Source organism: Amblyomma maculatum, chromosome 11 (assembly GCF_055883805.1).
Source record: "Amblyomma maculatum isolate TAMU_Amacu chromosome 11, ASM5588380v1, whole genome shotgun sequence".
NCBI lineage: Eukaryota > Metazoa > Arthropoda > Arachnida > Ixodida > Ixodidae > Amblyomma > Amblyomma maculatum.
In genome coordinates, this window is record NC_139354.1 from 75,157,928 (window position 1) to 75,183,378 (window position 25,451).

General features: G+C 43.8%; 1 protein-coding gene across 6 annotated transcripts in view; it reads left to right on the forward strand.

Moving 5' to 3' along the window:
• Window positions 1-25,451, forward strand: part of LOC146174189 (receptor-type tyrosine-protein phosphatase H-like) — a 165,925-nt gene that overhangs the window by 102,418 nt on the left and 38,056 nt on the right. For 3 of the 6 annotated variants that reach the window (XM_084584377.1, XM_084584376.1, XM_084584374.1), the window contains exons 17-21: window positions 1,768-1,909; window positions 2,929-2,993; window positions 4,833-4,947; window positions 7,918-7,995; window positions 16,661-16,750. In XM_084584377.1, the coding sequence (XP_084440503.1) occupies window positions 1,768-1,909; window positions 2,929-2,993; window positions 4,833-4,947; window positions 7,918-7,995; window positions 16,661-16,750 (490 nt within the window). The remainder of the gene's footprint in view (window positions 1-1,767; window positions 1,910-2,928; window positions 2,994-4,832; window positions 4,948-7,917; window positions 7,996-16,660; window positions 16,751-25,451) is intronic. The other 3 variants (XR_014702078.1, XR_014702079.1, XM_084584375.1) reach the window with 3 other exon arrangements.

Consider the following 25,451-nt stretch of genomic DNA (forward strand, 5'->3'; position numbering starts at 1 on the left):
TCATTGGCGTTGGTCTTCTTCCTGAGAGCAAACGTTTCCGCATTGGAAATGCATCATTTCTAGAGATGACGTCATCACTGGTGTCCCCACTTGTCACCATGTACAGCGGTGAAGCCTGAGTGCCGAAATATTTTTATTTAGCGATTACGTGGTGAATTTACATGCTAGCGCAAAAAGGCTTGGCATGAATTAAACATAGCTTTCAAACATTTCACGCTGAAAGCTATTCAGTGTTCCTTTAAGCATTTGTGCATGCCTTCCTCAGTGCGCAGGACTGCATTCCTTTAGCGTCTAAAACCATCATAGCACACTGGAAGGGGTACAGTCAGAAGTAGCGCTCCATTTATGGTCTTCCCAGCTAGCTACGCAGAACAGATACCACACGCGGCATAAATGAAGCTAATGAATGCTATTTAACGAGTTGTTGTTTTTTTTTTCTCATGATTCAGCTTAACGCATCCCGCGTTGACAGCGGCATAGGAGCCTTCACTTTAGACGAGAGAAGGTGTACAGAGGAAATTCGCAGAATGGAAGGTAAAAGGGGAAATGGGGGACAGGGCGGTTGGAGGTGAATGCGAAGGGCGTATAGATAGAGCTTGTTATTCGATACTTGTTTGGCATCGTCTTGTCATCTACTCCTAGAGTCCCAACTCATAAGCAGCTGCTGTGCCCGGGTGGAACATTAGTGGCAGTGGACTGTGAGGCGAAAATTATATTGATCGTGTAGGCTATTTTAAAAATTTCGGTGTTGCGTAGTCTATGCATTGCCGGCAAGGTCAACTAATAGAATAATAAAGATTTAATACCACAGGTAGAAATTATCAGCGAATGGTAATTTTTCGCATTCCGCCAAAAATGAGCAGTTGTAAGAGAGTTCTGGAACTCAGAACAAACTATACGCAGTTAACTACTGTTTAACAAGCAATTTGGAGCACCAATATGGATGGAAATGAAAAACAAATTGAAAGGTTTCGGCTTTTCAGAAATTCTGAGATGTAATAATAGCTGCACTGGATTGAGAGTAAACCCAGGTATCACCGACCGCAGCGGTTTTCCCAACTGCATCTAAGAGGAGATTTATTTTGTACGGCTATTCTAACCACGATGGCTAGCAATTGCCAAAGCATACACGATTCGATTCGAAACGGGAAACAAGAACGCCACTAATTTCTGCTTAGGGCTGCAAAGTAGCCCCTGAATCTTTGTCAGTATTCTTTGTAACCGTGCGGTGGATCTCAAGCGGATGCTAAAAAGTAAATAATCTAGAATTCCATTCTTTTCATCCTAGTTTCCGGAATAGATAGGACCACCTATCAGTAACGTCGTATTAGGTCATGTTTTAAGAGCGTTAGCGTAATTTGCTATGCACAAAGACAACTTATTTATAATAAACAGACCCAGACAGCTTTTGCACAGTGCAGCGTGTTTCTAACAAACGCAACAAATCTAGATAGCTCTAAATTATAAAAGGAATAAGGTTGGTTATGCTGCGTGAGGTATCTATGCTGAGCACGAATTCACTCTTTTTTAAACAAACAAGCATGAGTTCACGGATGATGAAAATGCGGGAACAGAAGAAAAATACGCGCGCTAATTTACTTACGCCTGTGCAACTCGCCTTTTTTTTTTATGCATACTTCTGCTGCAAAATAGTTTTGGTTTTCGGCCGTGAACTTATGTCCCCATCAAGCAAAACTGTTTAACTAACATTCGTGTAATGTTGTGTGCTGCCTGTTTTCGCTGTCAACGGCGCTCTCTTTAACGCAGGTGTGGATAGCGTGGATCCACTCAACTGCCAACCGATGCATGGAGAAACAGACACTGTGGTGTGCACAATCGGGTTGGAGAAGTGCGACAGCACGAACATGGAGCCGTGCAATGGACCTCTGAGAGGCGGAACGGAATACGCGTAAGTGAGCTAAGTAGTTTTAATAAAAAATCTGAAAACTAAGCGAGCGCAATGCATATTAAAAACTATCATATAATGGATGAGCGTACATCAGGGATCACAGAACTCACGAATAACTATTGGCGATCTTTGGCCACATCGATGAGTATGTACTCCAGAAATGCATTCCAGGGAGCCGAGAGGGACAGTCCCAGCGATAGCCACGGGGCGTATCCAACAACTGATAGCACATGTGGTATGCTCACGGCCGCAACGTGGTTTTTCTAACCGAGCTTACCTCTTAAAACGACAATAAGGGGGCAACCGGGAGGCAAACGACAGGTTTATTAATGCCAAGGCACATGCGAAGAAAATAGTTTTCCCCATGTTCTCAAGTCTGATCACTTCCTAAGATTGTAACGTTGCCTCTATTGACTTACATAGCCAGATAAATTCCGGTTTTTGACCAAAGTTTGTATTACAATCGTGTGAAACTTATTGCGTTTCATGTTATTGCATTATAAAAACTTTTTATCGAAATGCACTGGTAATTCGGCACGATGAATAAAGACAACTGAACATAAAGACAGAAAGTTGTATGAGAAACAATATTTTCGACTAAGAAATAATTTTTGTTTTGCTTAATTATTTGCCCCAGCGAGTATGGTGTTCGTATTTTGGCCAACGTTGACAACCGCAACCAAGCGACTCGCTTCTTAATTGGGAGATAATCCATACAAAAATTATCACTCTAACGAAGTGACAAAGAAAGCGTGTGCTTATATTTGGGAAGTAAGCCACTGTAATTCATTTCTTAGTTTCTTTATAATTTCTTCTCTCAAGGGTGCAACCTGCTCATACACATAATTGGCAGCACTTAAAGAATTATTAACCACAAAATAGAAATCTAAACAGTTCCAGTCACGTCAATATTGGCTAAATATTATAAAAATTAGATTTGCTTACTATATTATTCGACATTTTCTTTTTTGCAATTGAGAGTCATTGAAAGGGTCTTCTATGCCGTTTTGTGCCTTCAGCATGTACGTAATTGGGCACACTCATGGAGGAAGCCGGCCCAGCGATCCAGAAGTTTTTGTGACAGGTAAGGGATTCCTTGCTACCTAGGTGATTAATTTCGGCGCAGAAATTCAGTAATAAAACCACCGTTGCCGGGGAGGACAGCCTCTAATATTTCGGTTGGTTTCTTTTGCTGATAGTTTCGCCTAAAAATTGCGTGAAATGTTTTTTTAGAAAAGGCTGCTTTTGGTTTGAAGTGGGCATGAATAATCATGCGTGGACCGAGATGGTGCACAATAGTGTTACAAATTATCAAGCAGGAGGCATGTACACTATTTGTCATAAATATACGGCCCAAAGGTATCGCTACTGAGCCTCATTACGCGGCTCTTTGAGAATCTCCATCGTTCGAAGTCTCCCAGGTGACAAACCTCGTCCTCACTCTTGTCCAGCTTGCCTACATATGGCAGTATGGCTTCCAGTTGGTTCGTTATAGTACTTACAAGCGAAAAATTTGGGCCGTATATTTTTGACAAAGACTGTACTAAAGTATTGCAGCTTTACGTGACGTTTTAAGTTTGGCTGGCTAAGTTGACTGGGATTGTCGCGAACAACGAAGCTTTTTACTCTACAGTTAGTTTTTCAGTTCTGCATAAAGAAAGTAACAAAATTCCCATAAAGAAAAGTGTTAGGCAAGGAGACACAATCTCCCCAGTACTATTCACAGCTTGTTTAGAGGAAGTATTCAGAGACTTGGAATGGGAGCAGTTAGGGATAAGGGTAGATGGAGAATACCTCAGTAATCTGCGATTTGCTGATGACATTGCCTTGCTAAGCAACTCAGGGGATGAACTGCAAATAATGATTGATGACCTAGACAGGAAAGTAGAAAGGTAGGCTTGAAAATCAATATGCAGAAGACTAAGGTAATGTTCAACAACCTCGGGAAGGAACAGCAGTTTGCATTAGGTAGCGAAATACTGGAAGTAGTGGGCGAATATGTCTACTTAGGACAGATAGTAACCGCAGATCCGGACCATGAAAAGGAAATAACAAGAAGAATAAGATTGGCATGGAACGCATTTGGCAAGCACTCGCAGATTATGACTAGCAGCTTACCGGTATCGCTCAAGAGGAAAGTATACAACAGTTGCATCTTGCCTGTACTCACCTATGGGGTTGAAACGTGGAGACTAACCAAGAGAGTTCTACTTAAGTTGAGGACAACCCAGAGGGCTATGGAACGAAAAATGGTAGGGGTAACATTAAGAGATGGGAAGCGTGCAGAGTGGGTCAGAGAAATAACTCAAGTTACCGACATTCTAGTGGAAATTAAGAAGAAGAAATGGACATGGGCAGGACATGTAGTGCGAAGAGAGGATAATCGATGGTCGCTGAGGGTAACAAACTGGATTCCAAGGGAAGGAAAGCGTAGCAGGGGGCGGCAGAAAGTTAGGTGGGCGGATGAGATTAAGAAGTTCGCGGGGGTCAAGTGGATGCAGCTAGCACAGAACCGGGTTAAGGGGAGAAATATGGGAGAGGCCTTCGCTCTGCAGTGGGCATAGTCAGGCTGATGATGATGATGAGTTTTTCAGATAGCGTCGAGAACGTAATTATCTTCATCAACTTAGGTTTAGACACAGTATTTGTTTGCCTCGAATATGAAAAAGAGCGCCGTGCGTACGGACTCCATCCGTCAAACGCATTTTAGTGTGATACTGTTCACTACCTTGCTATCAGAAGGATTCGACCTCTGCTCTATGTCTACATTCCTTTGAGCGAACGCAATCACAGATTACCCCAGCAGCCCTTCAATTTTTTTATTCTTATATCTGTTGCTGTTAGAGGATGGCCTACCATTGGCTTATGGTACTGGCTGTGAAAAGTCCAATACCCCAGAGTAATATGGTGTTCACTTTCGCAGCGCTTCTACCAGAGACAAGCTCGGCCGGGGCTATTGTAGGCGGCATCTTGACAGCCGTTGTTATCATGGTTGCTATTCTGGCTGTGCTTATCATTCATCGGAGACGATTGGCACGGTAAGACACGACCGTTAATGGCTTTCTAGCAGGCATATTATGGCTCAGAGGAACACGTGTACGGAGCGTAGCGACTAAAAAAACCTGCACCTGCTTCAGATCCTGAAAGTTCTTGTTTACCTTTCACTGCCTCTTTGTTTTCTTTAACTGTAACATTGCGCTCCGGCATCATGGGCGTGCATGAAGCTTCCTTAAAATGAATTTCTTTTTGTCCTTGCAAAATAAAATATTTAAATATTTGCAAGTTATTTTCTTCTTTCATTTCTAAAAAGTTACTTTTCAGCTCATTATACACCGTCATATACTAGGAAATAATTTCTGTCCACCTTGGTAAGTGTGATAGAGAACACTTTTCTATACTCTGGAAAAATAGCGCCAAATAAACATACTTCTTTGGAAGGCCTTACATAAGTTTTACCTGAATTTCGACTCTTTGGATGCTAATCAAAATAAAGGTAAATGAGTAGTGTGAACATGTAGTTTTGGGGCGATGCACTATATGATAACTTTATCCTAAGCAGGTAATCAAAAATTAATAAAAAAAGAGATATATAATTAGGTTGGGAGTTTGATGATCACGAAGTCCAGTGCGTTTTCTGCTGGTGCTCGTCGAGACCGCGCCAGACAGGAATAGAATGCCGCGTTGTATATAAGGGCTGTCATCATATCGGACAGGTATTATTAGCAGTCTATGAGGCGAGTACAAAAATGCCTCCCCGATCGCATTTCACTGTTTTACCTGTAGGCGGAAATACAGGTTACTTGAAAATTAATATAGATGTTGCCTAGTCTAAATAACGTCCGCTACCTGTGGCATCGGTACTGGTAGAAAAAAAAATGGCGAAATTACTGGATACCAGATTTTTGAAACTATCGAGGCAAAAAAAAAAAAAAAAAGACACAGGCAAAACATAGTACAGGTGGTCGGAAAGTTTGGCAGTGGATATTATCTTTACGTGTGCGAGGATTCGGAGGTGATAGCTGGGACTGGAATGCGTTATATGAAGCTCTATGGGACAAACATTCTGCCTATAGTCCGAATATAATGATTTCGAATACCCGATGGCTACTCTACATACTTATGATTACTCCTGCACATATCTGTACGTTTCTCTAGGGCAACTCGCCCGCCGCGGAGGATGGGGGACAAGGGTGTTCGAGTCTTAAACCAAAGACGCCGCATCAAATCCGGACCACCATCTGTGCTTTTCGTTGGAGGCGGAAACAACGGCGCTCGTCAACTAATGGTCGAAACTTTTGGTTTCCAACATATACGGCACATTTCTTATGGCATGCGTCGCTTTGGAACGTCAACTATTATAAGCAAAAGAAAATAAAATCGCAGCCAAGAGCACATTCAGTCGGTCTGCTTTTACAAGCTAGAACTGACGTGTTTTTGTGACTTAAAGAGGTTAGCTTTCCTTTCTACCAATCCGACGATCCTGGGTTTGAATCGCACTGCAAACCAAATTCGCCCAAATTTCTTTTGTGCTCACAGTGGTTCAGGAAAACGTTTTTGAGCTTTTAGCGCCGATACATTGTTTCGAACCTGTTTCTGAATTGTGTTAACTATTTGCTTCCATGGTAATTTTTCGCTTGCGACCATCAGTGCCGGCATCGACGGTGACGACACGGCATCCTTACCTCTATCGCTTTAAATATTACCGTTATAGTGTCAGCGGTACTGAGTCTTAGTGGGTGCATGAGCCGGACGAAGATTTGAAACGGGGGCCACTGAAAGGTTGCATAAGCAGCAGTTGTACCAAAAACGGATCTTAATAAAATACTAAAGCTTTTTGCGTTGCATTTGCTTTGCTCTGCGGGGTTAAACATATCCCAAAGCGACTCAGGCTATAAGAGACTCCGTAGTAAATGACTCCAGAAATTACGACCACCTGGGGTTCTTTACCGTGCACTGATATCGCACAGCACACGGGCGCCTTGATTTTGGCCTCCATCGAAAGGCGGCCGCCGATGCCGAAATTCGATTCCGCATCCTTTGGAACAGTAGTCGAGCGTTGAACCACTGCGCCACCGTGGTGGAGAAATACTAAAGAATATACGCTATAATTATTTGCTGAATTCCATATTTTCATTCAGCTTGATAAATATGCTAGAGCTAACTGGCCAATACGTGGGACAATGTCACGTGTACTTAGAGCTGTGGATATTGGAAAATTTTGAAAAAAAATACAAGAGACGGAGTTCTGTTGTCGTAACTGCAACATGGCAATCTTTTTATCCGTTACTTTAAAGCAGCAGTCAAATAGATGCAGTTGCACATCTTTTCCTTCAAAGCTAAGGAAAAGAAGTATAGAGATAAAGATATCGTAACTCGCCTTTTTCGTGTCTGATAATTTTGTTTCGTCTTTATGTCACGTGTATTTCGCACTTATTTCATTGGACAGAAGTTTGAAGCTAATTGACTGCACTGAATAAATAAGGAAAACTGGATGCCTAAGGATAGGCTAATTTTTTCTCGCGTTCTCCTTTGTCTCGTTTTAATATGGTGTATATTTGGAGCCAAAAAAATTTGGAAACTAATTTCTGAGCATGAATTACATAAGTCGCGCCTGTTAGAGCTTTTCTTATTTTCTTGATGCCACCACTTCCACTGAAAAACTGCTATCTCTAACTTTTAAAAACATTTCCAATTTTAAAACCTTTCCTATTTTTCCAGGGACTCAATAATCTTTTTTCTTTTTTTTATAAAACATTGGGTGCATTTTTTGAAACTTTCTTTTCGCGTCAAATTTCGAATGCCCTTGAACACGATGTTTCTGTCCTTCCCTAGACAAGTTATTTTTTTTTTTATTGAGCATGCAATGGTATTATTGCTTCAGCTCTCTAAAAAACTAAGCTGCATCGTCACCTTCGAACACTTGCGACCAGAGGGCAAAAAAAAAAAAAAAAATGTCAGCCTTTCTGACGCCATTGCTCTAACACTTAATTTTAACTTTTCTTTTCAAGGCAGAAGCAAGCGAAGAGGCCGTCCTGTGACAGCGCCAACATGAACAACTCGGTCGATCATTTCATATCGAGGTCTGAGTAAGTTACAATGCCTCTTAGCAAATGCTTCCTAAATTCAAAGCTGGGGGCTGAGTGCCCGATTGAATAGGAGTACCTAGGCGGCGGTATAGGTCTAATACAACCTTAACTCTACTCAATAAGGGGTTTATTTACTTGTGTATTGTGAAAGAAGGCCGGGTCGAGACGCCAAAGTCGTGACGGCAAGGCAAGGTACGCCGTGTCAGCGTTTTATTCTGATGGTGAACCAAGGCGCGTGCTGGAGCCGGCGCCGCGGGACGATAATGATGGTATATACAAAAGAAAGAAGGAGATTATGGTATGTACAAATGAAAGAAGATCCGTGGAAGGCTCACAGTATTTATTTGGTTGCTTTATTTATTTCTTATTTATTTATATTCTTAAATTGTTTCACTTAGTTTTTCTTTATGCGCATAACTCAAGACCGGAATATCCGATTTGAGCTTAACATCTGCTATAAAGGTATCATGAGTGTTAATGCGGCTCTTTGGTATCTTGCGCAAATAGGCGAGTAGTATGATGCGTTTCTTTTAACGATGGTAGATTTTATCAACAGGTACGCGCAGTCCATAGTTTGCGCTGCCGCCGCTCAATTTCGCCACTGCTTTTTATGTAGGTTGCAAGCTGTTTTCCTGCCGTAATTATTTAGCTGCCCTCTAGACCACACGGATTATTTGTTCTTATATGCCCCTCACTTGCTCAGAATGTGAAATTCACCTACGCCAAAGCTGGCGCCTCCCTTTCTTCCTACCGTTGCCGTACGTTCCACGATGTGTTGAGATGTTACAAGCTACGTCCGAGATGCATTACCATCATTCACGCAAAGGTATGGCAGGGATCTCTGACAGCCTTTCATAAAATTGCTCGAATGGTAAGTGACTGTGAACTGCATAACATCAAGGTACATGTTTATATCAGCTAGAAGTAGTATCATAATTGAACTGGTTTGTCTCTTTAGAGTGAATAGCTTCTGAGTTAATATTTGGAAGTAACCATTGCCAGCAATCACTGCATAAATACATTATAAAAAATACATTTCAATAATATCACGAAGCAGGCACAAAAGAAGGGACATTTTTAAGTTGGACTCTTATCTTTAGTACGCGGATTGTTTCATCGTCTGAAATGTGTAAATATGCAGTGATGTTCTAAATTTTATCTTGCGCCGAAAGTGTCGTTTTCGGAATGAAGATATGCGAAGTATATCGAGGCTATGAATTTAAAACCTTTTACTCTACACACCTTAGTTATTTTGTCACCATATTTAGTGACATCACTTTTACGGATTGTCTGCAGCAACCTTTTCACAAATTTGATGTTTTTATATTTCACAATACTGGGAATGTATGCGATCGAGAACAAGGTATGAAAACTGATAAATGAGCTTTTGCAGAAATAGATTGGATTGGGTGAGGCGGAAAGGCAGGAAGCGTGCATTGCTAACCTGTTCTCACGCGCTACGCAACGACTAATGTGAATGAAGTGAAAGTGACTGTGTGGTTGGAAAAGGAGGCTGGCGAAATGCTAAGCAAGAATTCCTGTTCTTCCCGCAGTTCATCCCCCATCATCTATTGTCATCTTCTGTGAATAAACACATTCTGTCCATGAGAGTATTTGGGGAAGGTCGGCTGGGAACATCGCCCTGTATCGGCTGCAGCCGCCGCTTAGCTGCTTTGCCACCTCTCCAGTCAGAAACCAATGTCATCTCATTTCCAGAGGATCAAACACAATCTTCTGAACAGCTCAGGTCTTGGCCACCCCATCGGAAACTCCGCACGTTTACAAGTGAACCTGAAGACGTCCTTGAAGACTGGTTGACCCGCTATCAACGAGTCAACAAGTATAATCGTTGGTATCCCCCTGCTCAACTCTGTAATGTTTCTTTCTCGCCGGGACCGCGCTCTTGTGGTTTTAGAGCCACGAGGACAAGCTCACCTCTTGCACACGGTTTGTGAACAAAAGCACCAAGTGCTTCGGTGATATTTCGGCCAAGAAAAAGAGAGCCGAGCAGAATATGAGACATGCACGAAGTACATCGAGGAAAGGCTAACACTCTGCCGCCTTGTCAACAGAAACATGTCCTAAGAGGAAAAGGGGGCCACCTCTTGAAAGGAATCACCGAAAACGTTTACAACCTTTTCATCACGAAAGACAACATTTGGCTTTAAAGCTGATGTGATGCAGCAGTGGCGTGCGTTTCAGGCACTCAAATTGCGGCGAATTGCCCCAAAATTTGGTTAGCTATCTAACGTCAAAAGTGTCGTCAGCATCTACCTTAGCTTCGGAAGACATCGCTTTAATGTTTCGGCGCATCGTGCGTGGAGAGTTGATCTCTCAGCTTTAAGTTGCCGCGACGATAAAGCGTACCACGCATGCTGGTTGCTTGAGCCAAGTATTCGCCAGCCTACTCCCTGGGCTCAACGTAACAACGAGTGGCGTCCTTTTCGAACGTTACGTACACCGACATCAACCGGATCAGTATTCTTACGAGGAATTTCCGTCTGAAACACCACGACATACTCCCATCGGATATTCTGGTTACTGAGAGGGGCCGGTTTGTTACAGTTGCGGCCTTCGCGGAAACGTCTCCTGCTATTGCCAGCGTCATCGATCTGAGCGTTCTTCCGTACAACGCCCATCTCGATTTCAAGACAACTGGCCATGACAGTCGCCTGCTTCTTTTCGCCAACTCTCTTTTTCCCGTACCGATCGCGCTGGTTCTCCTGCGTCCGAGCGCAGTACGACTCCGCCTTCTATCAGACCGCGACGTTCATCGTCACCTCCCCGCCGCTCCAGCCCGCCAACCATAGGAAGTTAGGTGGTGCGACCATAGGAGGCAGGGTCACCGGCCAGTCGACATCGCCCATACCTTTTCCTGTTGCAATTCTGAAGAACAAAGTGTGTGTGTGCGAACAATATTAGTAAAATCGCTTTGGTAGACACTGATTCCATTGTGTCTGTGATGACACTTTCACATAGAAATCGTCTTGGCCAGAAAGTTATGTTTGCGTGGGACCGAGCCACCAGATTTTGTTGCTTTAGGGGCAAACAATTAACCTCTGTCGGCATTTGCAGGTCCTATGTTGAATTGGGTGGCACAAGCTTCAGGACCAAATTTATTGTGTTGCCTTTTGCCGCACGTGACGTGACGTCATTCTTGCAAAGACTTCTTGCTCGAGTGCGGCGCAAAACGCGGCATTGGAGCCGGCAAAATTTCTGTGCGGCGACAGATGCTGTCTGCCCCAGTAAAAGATCCGTACCCGAGTCGCGCCAATTAGCTTTTTCTCACGGAAGATGTGGTCTTATCAGCTCAGACAGCCGATTTTGTCCCCGGGCAGTCTTTTCTGTTCAGCGCAGCTGACCGCTAAACAGAGCGACAAGGGACTCCGCGTCCCCGCAGTCGAGCTGGCGCCTCTTGCCCCAGCTCCAAAGCAACTGCTATTCCCAGCGCTCGCCAGCACGAGCGCCCTATCGCAAGGAGTAGCTACAGCAAAAGACACTCGGGCGCCGTCCCGCGCGCCGTCCCGCGCGCCAGAGATGAGCCGAGAGCGCGCCCCTCTTCACACGTAAACAAAAAAAAAAATACAAATGCAGTACTGTAGCTTCTCTTTCCCGCAAGCGCATATGTGTGCTACTCATCTCAGCCTGTCTGATCGTTTCGCTTACTTGCGTTGGTGTACTAGTAATCTACACGTTACGCAGCGGGACGAAAGCCAGACCCTTCTCGCGGGATTAATGGCCTCGGCCCGTTCTCACTCCGGCGAAGGGACCGCGGCAGGCCGCGTTAATGAGGGCCCGCTCAAGGGAAGCAGTGCCCTTCCCGTCTCCCGCAGTAGAGGGAAATGTGTGGCGGGGGTCCGAACGAAGAGCCTGCGCTCTTAAACTTATTGTCTCCTTCTAGGAACCAAGTTTTTGAAAAGAGACCAGACGCGCAGTTCACAATACGGCACCCCACCAAGACATTCCTTCACAGCCAGGTACGCCCCCCCCCCCTCCCCCCCCCCCAAAAAAAAAACGACAACGCGCCGGACCTTACAGTCAACTTGTCATTGAACATTACACCTGCAGTGTACTGAAGCAAATGTGTTGGTACCTCGTGCTTGAACCACCTGCACAGCCTGTGCGTCGGCCGGCTGGTTCTAAACTCGCAAACACCAATACGTGGCAAGAAGGTTAGTCTTTAACGTCCAGCGACGCAGGCCATATATAAAACAATATTAACAGTATGTTATCGAAGCTTTTCCAGCTATTTCTGATTGCCCCTGAACTTCACTGAAGACGCCGGATTATTCTCATGAGTTAAGAGCGATGATCATAATGGTCGCTGTCATCTACCGATAGACGTGCACTGCGGGATGTTTTCGTGCTTTATGCTTTTCTGTTTGACTTTGCCTGGAGAGGATCTCTTCCTTCTATGCCAGTCTCTTGTATGCAAAATCCAATTAACACGGCAAATGTCAATTACATCCGGCAGAAACCATATCTTCAACCAAGCTCAAAATTATTCATGATCAAGTCCAAGAGATGTTGCAGAAAGGAGGGATTCGGGAGTCTTCCAGTATGTGGGTCATGTCCGTAATACTAGTGAGAAAGACGGGCAGTTCATGGCGATTTTACGTCCATTATCGTAGCTTTATTCCGGTAACAAAAAAAAGGACGTGCATCGACCACCGCGCATTGATGACGCCTTCGACTGTGTGCGCCCGGAGTCTTACTAGTCATACGCTAATCTCCGCTTCGGGTATTTGCAAATACCGATGCTCCCACGCGACACAGAAAATACTGCTTTCAAGACTCCTGGCGGCTTGTTGGAATTTATCGTGATGTCGTTAGGCTCGTGTAATGCGCCAGCGACGTTCGAGCGTTTCGTGGATACGGTTTTTCGTGGCCTCTAATAGAATATTCGGATGTGCTATTTACATGAAGTTATCTATGGCAAGACATTTGAGGAGCACAATGAATGCCTTTGGATTGTCCTCAAAACTATCAGAAAGACTGGACTTATCTTAAATTCTAAGAAGTGCCACTTCAGAGAAACATTTACTCCTCTCCTTGGCTTCAGCGTGGATAACGACGGCATTCGGCCTGGTCCGGAGAGGCTTGCTTCAGTTACGTTAACAAGCCACGTATGGTTAAAAGTCTTCGGCGTTTTCGTGGACTGTCTTCATATTTCCGTCGCTTTATCTCTAGCTTTACACATCTTGCAAATCGCTAACTGCCATTCTGCACAATGAATTTCAGTTTGTTTGAACACCAAACTGTGATTTGACTTTCAACCAGCTGGAATTTGCTCTGATCTTGGTACCACTTTTGCGCCACTTTGTTCCTGCCGCAGGCACAGAAATTCACACTGACGCTAGCGGCGTCGGCCTTTCAGCGGTGCTAGTACAGATTGCAAGACTAAGGTAATGTTCAACAGCCTTGGGAAGGAACAGCAGTTTACATTAGGTAGCGAAGTACTGGAAGTAGTAGGCGAATATGTCTACTTAGGACAGGTAGTAACCGCAGGTCCGGACCATGAAAAGGAAATAACAAGAAGAATAAGATTGGGATGGAGCGCATTTGGCAAGCACTCGCAGATTATGTCTAGCAGCTTACCGGTATCGCTCAAGAGGAAAGTATACAACAGTTGCATCTTGCCTGTACTCACCTATGGCGCTGAAACGTGGAGGCTAACCAAGAAAGTTCTACTTAAGTTGAGGACAACCCAGAGGGCAATGGAACGAAAAATAGTAGGGGTAACATTAAGAGATAGGAAGCGTGCAGAGTGGGTCAGAGAAATAATATAAGTTACCGACATTCTAGTGGAAATTAAGAAGAAGTAATGGACATGGGCAGGACATGTAGTGCGAAGAGAGGATAACCGATGGTCGTTTAGGGCAACAAACTGGATTTCAAGGGAAGGAAAGCGTAGCAGGGGGCGGCAGAAAGTTAGGTGGACGGATGAGATTAAGAAGTTCGCAGGGGTTAAGTGGATGCAGCTAGCACAGAACCGGGTTAAGTGGAAAAATATGGGAGAGGCCTTCGCCCTGCAGTGGGCATAGTCAGGCTGACGATGATGATGATGATGAGTACAGATTGATAGCGGTGTCGAGCATGTAATTGCGTATTCCAGGCACATCTTAACGAAGTAAGAGGACAATTAAACCGTAACTGAACTAGGATGCTTAGCATTTGACTTTGCTGTCCACAAGTTCCGCTCATACATATATGGACGTTCGTTTACGATCGTGGCCGGTCATCACTCCTTATGCTGGCTCATAGCATTTCGCGTTCCATCTGGTCATCTAGCACGTTTGACCTTACACTTGCAGGAATATGACTTTTTTGTCGCTTATAAAAGTGGTCGTCGCCACAATGATGCTGACGGCTTGTCGCGCCATCCGTAGCCAACAACTACTGGAGAGGCAGACTTCGAGGAATGTTTGGCCTGGCTGTCCACGCAATTTCCAAACACAGAGACTTTCGTCGAGAGTGACAAAATCAACTCACGTTGCAACCTTTTACTGCATCGGCTAACACAGAAGAATGTTCTACACCTTTTTTTAGGCAAGGTGGGCTCCTGTACAGGACGAATTACTGGGCTGATGGAGTTTCAGTGCTTTTGGTGTGCCCAGAAAATCTCCGCAATTTTGTGCTACATAGCATGCGCCATGAATCGTAAAGGGTCACCTAGCGTTCTCCCGTACATTGCACAAACTTCGCCGGAGTTTTTATTGGCCGATGATGTTAATGTGGTCAAAACAATACGGCTCGATCCAGCTGTGACCAGTGTCGCAACCTCAGGTCTCGCCCCACTCCTCCTGCATTTGATAAAGCCACCATCGGCGCCTTTTGAAAAAGTTGACATCGACTTGCTTGGTCCATTTCCGAAGTCTTCAGAAGCACACAACTGGGTTATAGTCTGTGTGGATTATTTGAGAAGATAGGTGGAGATTGCAGCGGCTCGTATCTGTCAAAGCTAGCGATGTGTCGTTGTTTAGCTACACTCCATCGTTCATCATCATAGTGCTCGCTGTGCTATTATCAGCGACCACCGACGGCAGTTCACTGCTGACATCGTAAAGACATTCGGGTGTGTGGCTCAAACTACAGCCACTCCACACATTGCCATCTATGGACGAATGGTCACACTGATCGCACAAACCGCATCCCATTAACACGCTGTCCATGTGTGTTGCATCGGACCTTCAGAACTGGGCACCGTGCTGCCCTTCGGGACAATTGCATAAACACAACGAAGCATGAGATCATCGGATATTCTTCGTTCTATTCGCTCTACATCAAGATGCCGCACACGTCTGTAGACACCATGTTCCCCTTTTAACCTCACGACGACCCTTCTGTCTATCAGGTGGTGTGTCATGCTGAGAAAGATCGTCGCCCGGCCCGCTTGCGCAATTGGTCCTCACAGCTCCCCTCCAAAGAACGCAATGGCAGAGGCCACGTTGAGCCACATAAACTGCTGGAGAATTCGTGTGGCTTTCGAGAACTTTACGCTATCGAGGCTTGTACCAGAAGTTTTTGTTCAGGTAAACTGGCCTCTTCGTCGGAGCTTGTCGTTTAAGTTATGGGGACTATGTGATCGCCAAAGTTACCGCCCACAATCACTGCTTCCGCCCTACCTAAGTAGGAAATTTCGATCGTCTTAAGCGCTGCATGCGTCGTATAACCTCACTTGCTCCAGGACAAGCTTCGGCTGCAGCGAGTGAAATTGTCCCGCGCTACGCAGTGACTGACACGAAAGAAGTGGAAGCGACTGAGTGGTGAGAAGAAGAGACTGACGAAGTTGCGAAGGACGTTGGCCTGGCTGTTGCCTTCTTCTGCCTCGAGTTCATCACCGATCATCTACGCTTATCATCTGTGAATAAACACAAGAAATCAGTAACAATGTCATGTTACATATACTTCAATAGTGATCGTTAGTGAAGAAAACTTTCCTAAGAACGTTCGCACATTTTAATATATACCACTGCCATTAGCAGGTCAGTTTGACTTGAGGTCCCTGTACAAGTTATGAACTGTTTCGAATATCTTCATTCTTATGTAATAAAATAGGTTCTTTACCTTCATATTGAACACCAAAAATCATTTTAGGCGTGCTTTAGCGCCACACGTTATAACTCACTCCACAGTCTACGTATTGATTTAAAACTTTTTTGTTGTAGAGGAAACACTGCTTCCGAGAGCTCAGTGCGCCAGCCGTACCCAATTTGTTTTTATGATTTCTCAGCTCACATTTATCTGTTTACCAATTCATCGCCAGGAGACCATCAAATTTTTTAGCAGTGACAGTTCCTTGACTCGTGTTGTTATTACAGAGTGTTAGTGTCGCTACGGAGCCTTCGCTACTCAGCTATTTGCTTGCCCCTCCATGTATTGCACTAGCGTTCTTATTATGTCGCTTAAATCTGCGTGGCATTTTTCGAAGGGGCGCATTGTAGCAATAAAAAAAATTTATTGCTGTCCTTCTAACAGCTCGTAGCTTTGTGCAAGCAAAACACAGAGCTGACTAGATATGAGCGTTAAGCTTACTTTTTCCACTTTAAAAGAAAAAATAACTCTGTTAGTTGCAGGTGTCTTTGTCCATAATGAAATTAAAGAAATTTACGGTATGTATTATTGAAAGATGACTGAATTTTTACCTATTACGTCTCAATCGCAGCGTTAACGGCATACCGCGTAAGCCTATACCACCGGTGCCACAAGAGGAGACGATAGAAATGGAGCACCACGTCATCAAGGACATCAACAAGTAAGCAAATCTGAGCCTGATACTTAATAGGAAATTAGTCCATACAGAAGTATGTGAGGCTAGCAATGAGAAATAAAAAGGATGGTATGTGCTTGCTGAAACATTGAACAGGGAAACTCAGAACCGCCTACATGTATTAAGGGGAAGGTCGCTCGCTCAATGTGCTGCTTCGGCGCCCGACTCCTACGCTTCCTCCTTTGGCACCCACCACAAGTGTTGGGCGCCGCTTTTTTGTTGACAAGAAGCATCCAGCTGCACCATCATACTTTTCTTCGATTTCGCATTACTCCGCTCAGTATTGTAAACAAATATACCTAGCGAGATCTTCCATATGCCACTTGGATAGAAAAAAAGAAAATTACGTTGGGCAGAGCCGCGTATTTAATTATTTTTATGCTTGTACAGCTAATTATAATAATAAAAAGAAATGCTCTACTTCAGACGCTCAGGCTACATCTGATAATGTAGATTTCTAATAATAATAATCATTATTATTATTATTATTATTATTTCGCGTTGAGTCTGGCGATAACTACAAAGGAATGACATTTCAATTTAGCCGCTCACTTCTGATGCTCTTAAGGATGAAAGGACCCTTTGAGGAGGTAAACTCCAACATTTGCCGATATAATACGCAATTATTAAGTGGAAATGTGTCACCTCATTTTGTTTCGAAGTGTGAAAACCTCGTTATCAAGGCACTTCATCTCGAGAATATCCAGAAACGTTATTGGAGGTTCCGCACCACACGTGATCGTGGTTATTGGCAGTCGCACGTCGTGTGCATGGTTTTCTAATAATTTATGCAGTAAGCCATGCTTACTCGCTACTTTATGGCGATAGAATCTGGTTTTCATTTGCGAAGGTGACTACCGCGTTTCGCAAGACAATCACGGCCGGTAATGTAACTTGCGATCAAAACACTGCAGAAACCAAGACAAGACAGAGACAGAATAACGATGACTAATAAGCTCTCAGTTTTGCATCGTATTCATCCGGTCATTATTCAAACAACACTATTTTCTTTGTTTTAAAATAGAAGTCGTGCGCTTCATTTAGCTTCTGGCCAGCTATTCTGCAATGCTAACAGCCAAAGGGAATGTTTCTGCTGCCGACGCTGATGTTTTTAGCATATGCGGTACAGAAAGCACCAATACGGTTCTGAACGGCCTAAAAGGTTGTTCAAAATATCATGTCTCAATGATTCCCTTGCATGGAATATTATGCACCTTGCAGTAACCTCCGTATTACTCACAAAACAATCAATCCAGAAATAAAAAAGAAGCCAGCAATTACGTTTCACATCAGACATGGTGCAGATAGAGGCGGAGCATTCCACAATAAAAGTTGAATGTATGGAGTAGGCTACGTCCGAAAACATAATGCAGGTCAAAATGTGGACTACTGTTCTCACGCCTCAATCCGCAAAAGCATGGCACGGCCAGATGTCTTTTCCAACTTATTCCTCAAGTCATAAAACAGTCGCTGATGTCTCTCAGAAATCAAACGTATATAGTCGCCCCGAACTCATGGCTTTTAGCAGAATTCAAGCCTACCAGTACCAGCTGCCAAACAAAAAACAAAAGACTTCGGTCTGGTAGAACTTGTCGATCGCACCGTCGGCACGTAATCTCTATTTTCATAACGTGAAGCTGGTTTTGGTTTGGTTTGGTTGGTTCTGTGGGGTTTAACGTCCCGAAGCAACTAAGGCTAGTAGAGACGCCGTAGTGGTGGACTCCGAAAATTTTGACCACCTGGAGTTCTTTAACGTGCACTGACATCGCACAGCACACAGACGTCTTGCTTGTCGCCTCCATCTAAATCTGCCGCCGAGGCCGGGATTCGATCCCGTGTCCTTGGGAACAGTAGTCGAGCGCCGCAACCACTGCGCCACCGCGGCGGGGGTGAAGCCAGCCCTCCAACCCTGTTGAAGTAAATATTTCGCGACTGCATCGAAGAGGCCCGTATCACTCATCGTAGTTCTTGAATATCATCCTGTGCAATTTGTTGAGGCCTGACAAAGAGATGACACCCGTTTTTTTTTCAATCCCGCTTATAGCGTAGCTGTTACTGCAGAGGATTTTAAACCGGGACTGGTATTCGTAATTAACCATACGCTAGCGTGACAGTCGGGAATCGAACGGAAGCGTTAATGCAGGAAGCCATTTCAGGTTTGCATTCAGCAATTAGCATGCACAATTGTCATAAAACGTGCCTAATGTTATGCAGGGAATTGCATCAGAGGTCGCATTTAATGAAACGCGACACGCTTCGTGCCACGTAGCCAAAGTGTTCGTAGCTGGAGCAGTATCCAGCGTCGCGCCTCATCGATTGGGGCAACCGCAGAGTATTTTGGAAATCGATTTCAATAGAGCCCTGCCGACGCAAATGTGTTTCCATAAGCGCGTGCCGCGCAGGGAGCGTCGGATCGTAAGAGGCCGACATATTGTGCTATGGAATGGACGACTTCCTCAGATTGCGCGCACTCGAACGCATGTCCGAGCAGTTTCAAACTGCTGCCGTATGAGAAGATGAATACAGAGGCAGGGAACCACCGGTTTTCAACAAAAATTGATTTCTTAGTGAGGACTTGCGCAGCCAAATACATTTGGGGAAGATGTGTTATATCAAGGCGGCTTTGAAACAGCCATGGTGTAGGGTCTGTTCTTGCCGGTATAATCTTTAGTGCTCACGCGTCCTAACAGGCTAGTATTTCACCGGCCTGGATTTCGCTGATAACTTTACCCATGTGGTCAGGGCGGGGGCAGTTTGCTCTCTCGAGGGTGCCCAGTACGACTTGGAGATAAAACTCGGGTTAGCGCATTAAGGCGCTGGATTCCGTAACGCGGGTTAAGGAACACGCGAAGAGAATGTTAGTTTCCAGCTGTTACTACTACATCATTACTGTTTCTTAGTGGAGTGCGAGAGGGGTGAATGTTTCTTTTCTAATAAGAAAGTAATTCCTCATTGGTTTCCACCTGGGCGCAGCCTTAAGGCAAGAAAAGAAAGCTATACAGCGTGCTCAGAAACTTCGTGGTTAAAAAAAAAAAAAACATCGTCCTGGTCCGCGGTTTTTTTAACTTGAAAGTTTCTCTGAAAGCTGTGTAACTTTCCTTTCTTGCCACATGAGTATGCTCAGGGGGACGCAAAATGAGTAATTACTTCCTCAAAAATCTACTCTGCACTTTAAAACGTTGGAATAAAGTTTATGTTACCTCCTCTTGCCCTGCTTGTTACCTTAGCGCGAATCCAATTTGAAGTAAGCTTACAGGTTGGGAACGAATATTTATATACGTTAAGAGAAATATCACTTGCACTGTACAACATGAACCAAGGCCAACATGCGATATACTATTCCCTCTCATCATATGCAGATATGGTTTTAAATAAATAGGAGATTGGGAACCAAAGGTCCTTTAGCGATTCGGGCTTTTTCAATGCGCTTCATTTTGTGGTATTGCTGGAAAGTGGTTAGCCGGAACATCGACCGTAGAATATGAAGATTTTACTTTCATTTCTACTTCAGCAAAGAAAAATGCCTTATTAGGTAGAAGGCTCATTCATGGACCGTTACAATACGATATCACGCTTGCAATAGACTCTAACAGGAAGGCCTTCATTATTTTCAATTGCCAATACTCACAATGATTAAAACGGATGAATTGGCAACTTGTGCAGCAACAGCATAGCGTTATGTTTTGGTTTTGGTCCAAAGATCATAAGGACATATCGATGTACACAAAACTCGTTATGGTGTAAACAAAATGGCGAAATGGAGGAAAACCAAAGCTAGAAGGTGCTTCATTCGCACATAGATTGTAAACGTTTTATTAATTCAATTTTTATGCATACAGAGGTTGTGATACGCTTCTAACTCAGGACGCTAGGCATTTAACCCGTATGGAGAAGCTCATATTGCATCGGAGCCACCAGGCAATGCTCAGAAGGAAGGTCTTCTGAACTGAGACGTTTTGACAAAAACGTCTGCGTTGATCAAAATGCGCAGTTGAAATACGGGAAGCATGTAATAATGTTGTATGAGTTATAAATATTCAAAAAAAAAAAAAAAAAAAAACATACGCTCGACTTATGAGAAGGCAAATCGAGGACTAATAGCGTAAACATTCATGGTTGATTTACAGAAGAGTTGAAAAGACGCAGGGATTAGATAAAATGAAAGAGGTATATTTTTCATCCTACGAAAGGAATGGCATTTCTTAAAACGTAGATGTTAAGGGGATTTGGGGTTTTTATTCCAGCCTCAAACGTGTTGCTTCTATAATCGTGCAACTCTCTGATTAAGAAAAAGAGTGAAAAACGGGCATTTCTAAAATGGTCAAATGATAAAAAGCAGTGTAAATGCATAAATAATTGATTACGTCCTATGCAGACTGAACATAAAAGCTAGGTTCACAGTACGAAACCGCACAGCAAGCGCTGGTAGGCACATTCCTGCCACTAGAATCATTGTGCAGCCGTTCAGGCTGAAAGATAAATAAGCAATAACTGCACATTCCCTGCACATAGTTGCGAGGCAGAAGCTAAGAGGCTAAGTAAAATTTGGTCATTGGGTTTCAAACCACAAGTAAAGGTACGGGAATTGATGTGACAGAAGTCTGGAAGAGAGCAAAGAGGAACATAGAACAAACGCTTGTGTATAATATTATGTATCTATTCAAGAATAAAAAATCAGCATGTGCAATCAATTTAGGTTTGGATGAAAAGTAGATGACCGACTCCCTCTTAGTATAACTGAGTGGATTCTAATAATAGGTGGATGTAGCGTCCACCTATACCGAGATATATGCACTCGGAGCAGGTGACGAAGCCCGTGAGGAGAAGGTCGCTGAAATTGGCGCAGAAGAAAAGAATTGAAAGATAAGAACGATACATTTGTCGAGCAGTAGAACAAGCTTCTAGGTAATTTTTGTGCCTATAAAGTCGCCCCATGCTCATGCTTGAACAGAACAGAATGAGAAAAGAGACAAAAGGAAACGGCATGGCGAGTGCACAGATATGTAAACTAACGCCAATTTACTGTCTTCAAAAATGTCTATTTCTGATATGAATGATATAAAGAACCTTGATTCCAAACAATAGATAGTCGCTCACACAGCACGTGTCAAGAAGTACTATGAACGCAAAATGTTTTACAATTGTTTTCACCAGCATTGTTTCTTGACCTTGTTCTGTTTTCCCGCTAAAATATCGGCAGTGCTGACGAAAGAAAAGAATACAAAGGGCAGGGCCCATGTTTTTAATGGCACATTTGAATTTTAAATTGTTGTCATAGGGCATGGTTGCGACCTTTTTGGAAGTGCACGGCCATGCATACTGTTACACCACAATGCTCGCAGAAAAAAGAAATCAGCGAAGTTGATTCAGAAAACATCAACTGCCCTACGTATTGAACCCGTGGGGTGCTTTTCAACAAGTAAACAAAAACAGACTTCCGACGCACAAGCGGAGGAAATGCCCAATGCGAATACGCCCTATGTAGCTCAATAAAAGGGCGTTATCCGAAGACGTGCCTTTTGCGTATGCAGCATTATTGTCTTAGTGCGTGGGAAATTCATTCCCCTCTAAAGATAATATTGAACTGCTGTATTCTCCAACGCGTCACAAAACAAAGCCGATACAGAAAGCAAGAAGACGTCGGAGCTGTGGCTAGAAAGGAATCCCCCCCCTTTTTTTTTTGCTATCTGTTCATTTAATACATCCGTGCTATTTAAAAAGAATCAACGATACGAGAATATTCTGAATTTTTACTCGGGTCTCTCAGGGAACAGAGACATAATAATAGTCCACTGATGAATGTTCTGTCATGCAAATATAGATTTAAATAATATGGAATAGGTCATTGCGTCCCTGAGGTTTGAAATATTCTTCGTGGAGAACAATAATTAGGCAGTATAAAACATAGTTCCCTTTTTGTTCACTTAACATTATAAAGCCAACATCTGTAGACCTACTAAAGGTTTATTCTCGATATCTTCACAGCCTACGCCAGATTTCGTTCGCATCGCTTCGAAGAAAAGCTTTTGTGAGTAGAACAACAAACAACATCCGTAACGCCAGCGTTCAGGAACCTGCTTAAATAGGCTTATTAACTTTTTAGCGGTGTTTATCAAGCACGGTGGTTTGGGCCATGTGTGGCTACCACAACTTCAAAAGGCAGCAAAATCACGGAGCAGACAAATTGAAAAAGCTTTTTTTGCCTAGAGTTTCCGATAGGTATGATACAATGTTTATACATCATACGCAGTTAGCTTGGCTTCTTTGACTCAGAAACCACTACTCTCTCACAGCTCATTTATATAACAGTTTATGCCACTTGGGAAAGATGAATGATAAATAGGAAAGAAATGAAAACTATTTCTAATATGGCGAAAATCTTGCCGTGTCCTCGAAATTATAAATATAGGTAACACCTGGGCTGTGTGGCAGAACATGATGAATTATCTATGCAAAGCAGTGTGCTTGTTATTTTCAAGCGTGAATTTATAATGGCAAAGCTTTGCTATCCGCATTCAGGACTCATAGAAAAACACTTTTGATAAATTTTGGCCTCATTTCTTGGGAGGAGCCGATCTTGGCGAACAATTCCTTCTCTGTGTGTTTCGCCTTGAAAGTGAAGCTTCATAATTCCAATGTATGCGGATATTCTACTTCACTATTTTACATTGTATTATTCCCCCAGCTTAACGCTTGGGTCCCGCTTAAAATCTAGCGTCCGTGTTGAGAGCAATAAACCACCAGCATAACTCTGGTACGTCGTAATTGGCAGACAACTAGGCAGAGGCCTGCTTGGTAGGCTGGTTATGTGATGTCACAAGAGTAGAACGTGCATTTCGTTGTTGCCAGAAGCTCTTTAGTGAGGGTGAGATAGGATTAAAACCCGGTACCCTTGGGTTTTTTGTGAGACACGCCAATGATAGTGCGTTCAGGCACATTCGCACTGCTATGAAAGCGCTGTTTTGTGTCTATGACGTGCGGTGTTTACACATTGCGGCAGCTTACGACCGTATGATCATGAGCGTATGTGAGGTAACAGAGGCACAAATGGAGGCATTAGTGCGTGAATGAAAAAAAAAAAAAGGATACGGGAACGGAGCCGCTGTGGGAGCCATTATCACTCTCCCGAAGCGCTTTTACAGCTGATAGCAATATTATTTAATGTAAGTTATACATAGCAGAAAGTAGTATTCTGCACTGCCCCTGTCGAAAGGATTTAAATAATTCTCGACTTGCGAAAACCTACGTACATTCGGTCGGGAAATTTTTGCAGGAGCGTTATAAACTGGACAACAGTGCCAATGGAATCGATGAAGTGGATTCAAGCAGGCCCTCTTATGTTTCACGTGTGAGCTCACAGCCAACTGCTTGGTATCCGTACCATGAACGCGTTCTTCCTTCGAAATATGACACCGGGTGCCCTGCTTCGAAAGACCGAAATTTTAAATTTCAGCCCAATTTCTAGAAGCTAAATATAAGCGACACCTTCCTATGTGGGTATAAATGCAATAATTACTTATGCTATTCTCATTGACCTTCAAACCCCGTTTCATTGCTAAACAGTTTTAAATCAGTATACATTGAACAAAGGATGAGTTATGTTGGAGAAACGGTCAGATATCGTCACACAGAGCTCGACTATAGCAGAGAGCAGGAAAAGCAAATCCCCAGAGTGAATGTCACTAGCTTTGATACATGAACTATTTGTAGATTAACTGAAGGCATGGAAAGCTCTGTGAAATCGGGTAGATTGTATCGAAGGTAAGGCATGGCATGCCATCGCTAGATGGCAGAGAAGCGGTGGCATACGTTCGCCATCTTGAATCAAAACGGCCCCGAAGAGCGATTCGTCGCGATTTCCAAGTCTCCATTTTAATTAAGAGGCCGTCCAGAAGCGGCATCGTGTGAGCCGCGTGTTTGCACTCCCCTTCCTGGGCGGTCTGCCGAGGTCGAGTCTGGGCAGTGCCTTTGTAACGAAGTGGAATCGGTTTCTGCATGACGCGATATGCCCCGGGGTACGGACCCGCGGTCACTACCGCGGCTTCAACGGCGTCGTGCCGACTGTGAAAGAATGCCATCAGGGATTCAATCAGAACTCGAACGTTTGTTCCTGTGTGTACGTGTGTGTGCGTGCTCTCATACGTGCATGGGAGCATTCAGGGGATGAAATTTCTCTCTGGGATCAGCGACCGAGCGTAAAATGTACGCATCATTAGGCTTGAACAGAGAGCATTAAACTTACCGAGGCCGTGTCTTGTAGGCAGAATGATGACAATATTCGCTGGGTGAGCCTTTAGGAACAACGTTCGCAGGGTATCTTGCGCTATTATTCGCGACATATGTAACATGCATAAGGCAGGAAATCGTTCGTAACCAATTCACTGCGTCCTGATAATAACTGCTATTGCAGCCAGCGTTTTTGCTTACTGCTAAGTGAGAGTTCAACAACAGCACCCATGAATCCGCGTGCACCAATTCGGTGAAGGAGGATAGCATATTATTCTGTCAAAACAACGCGAACGATTGACTGCTCTAATTCCAACTAAAATGTTATCGTAATTTAAGGAGATACGAAGAAAAACGGCCCACTCGTTATTTCAACGGTATTTTTTTTATGTGAGCACATTATTCGCATGCAATCATTAAAAGCGAAGAACATAATTTCCACTAGATTTCTTCTCACGCA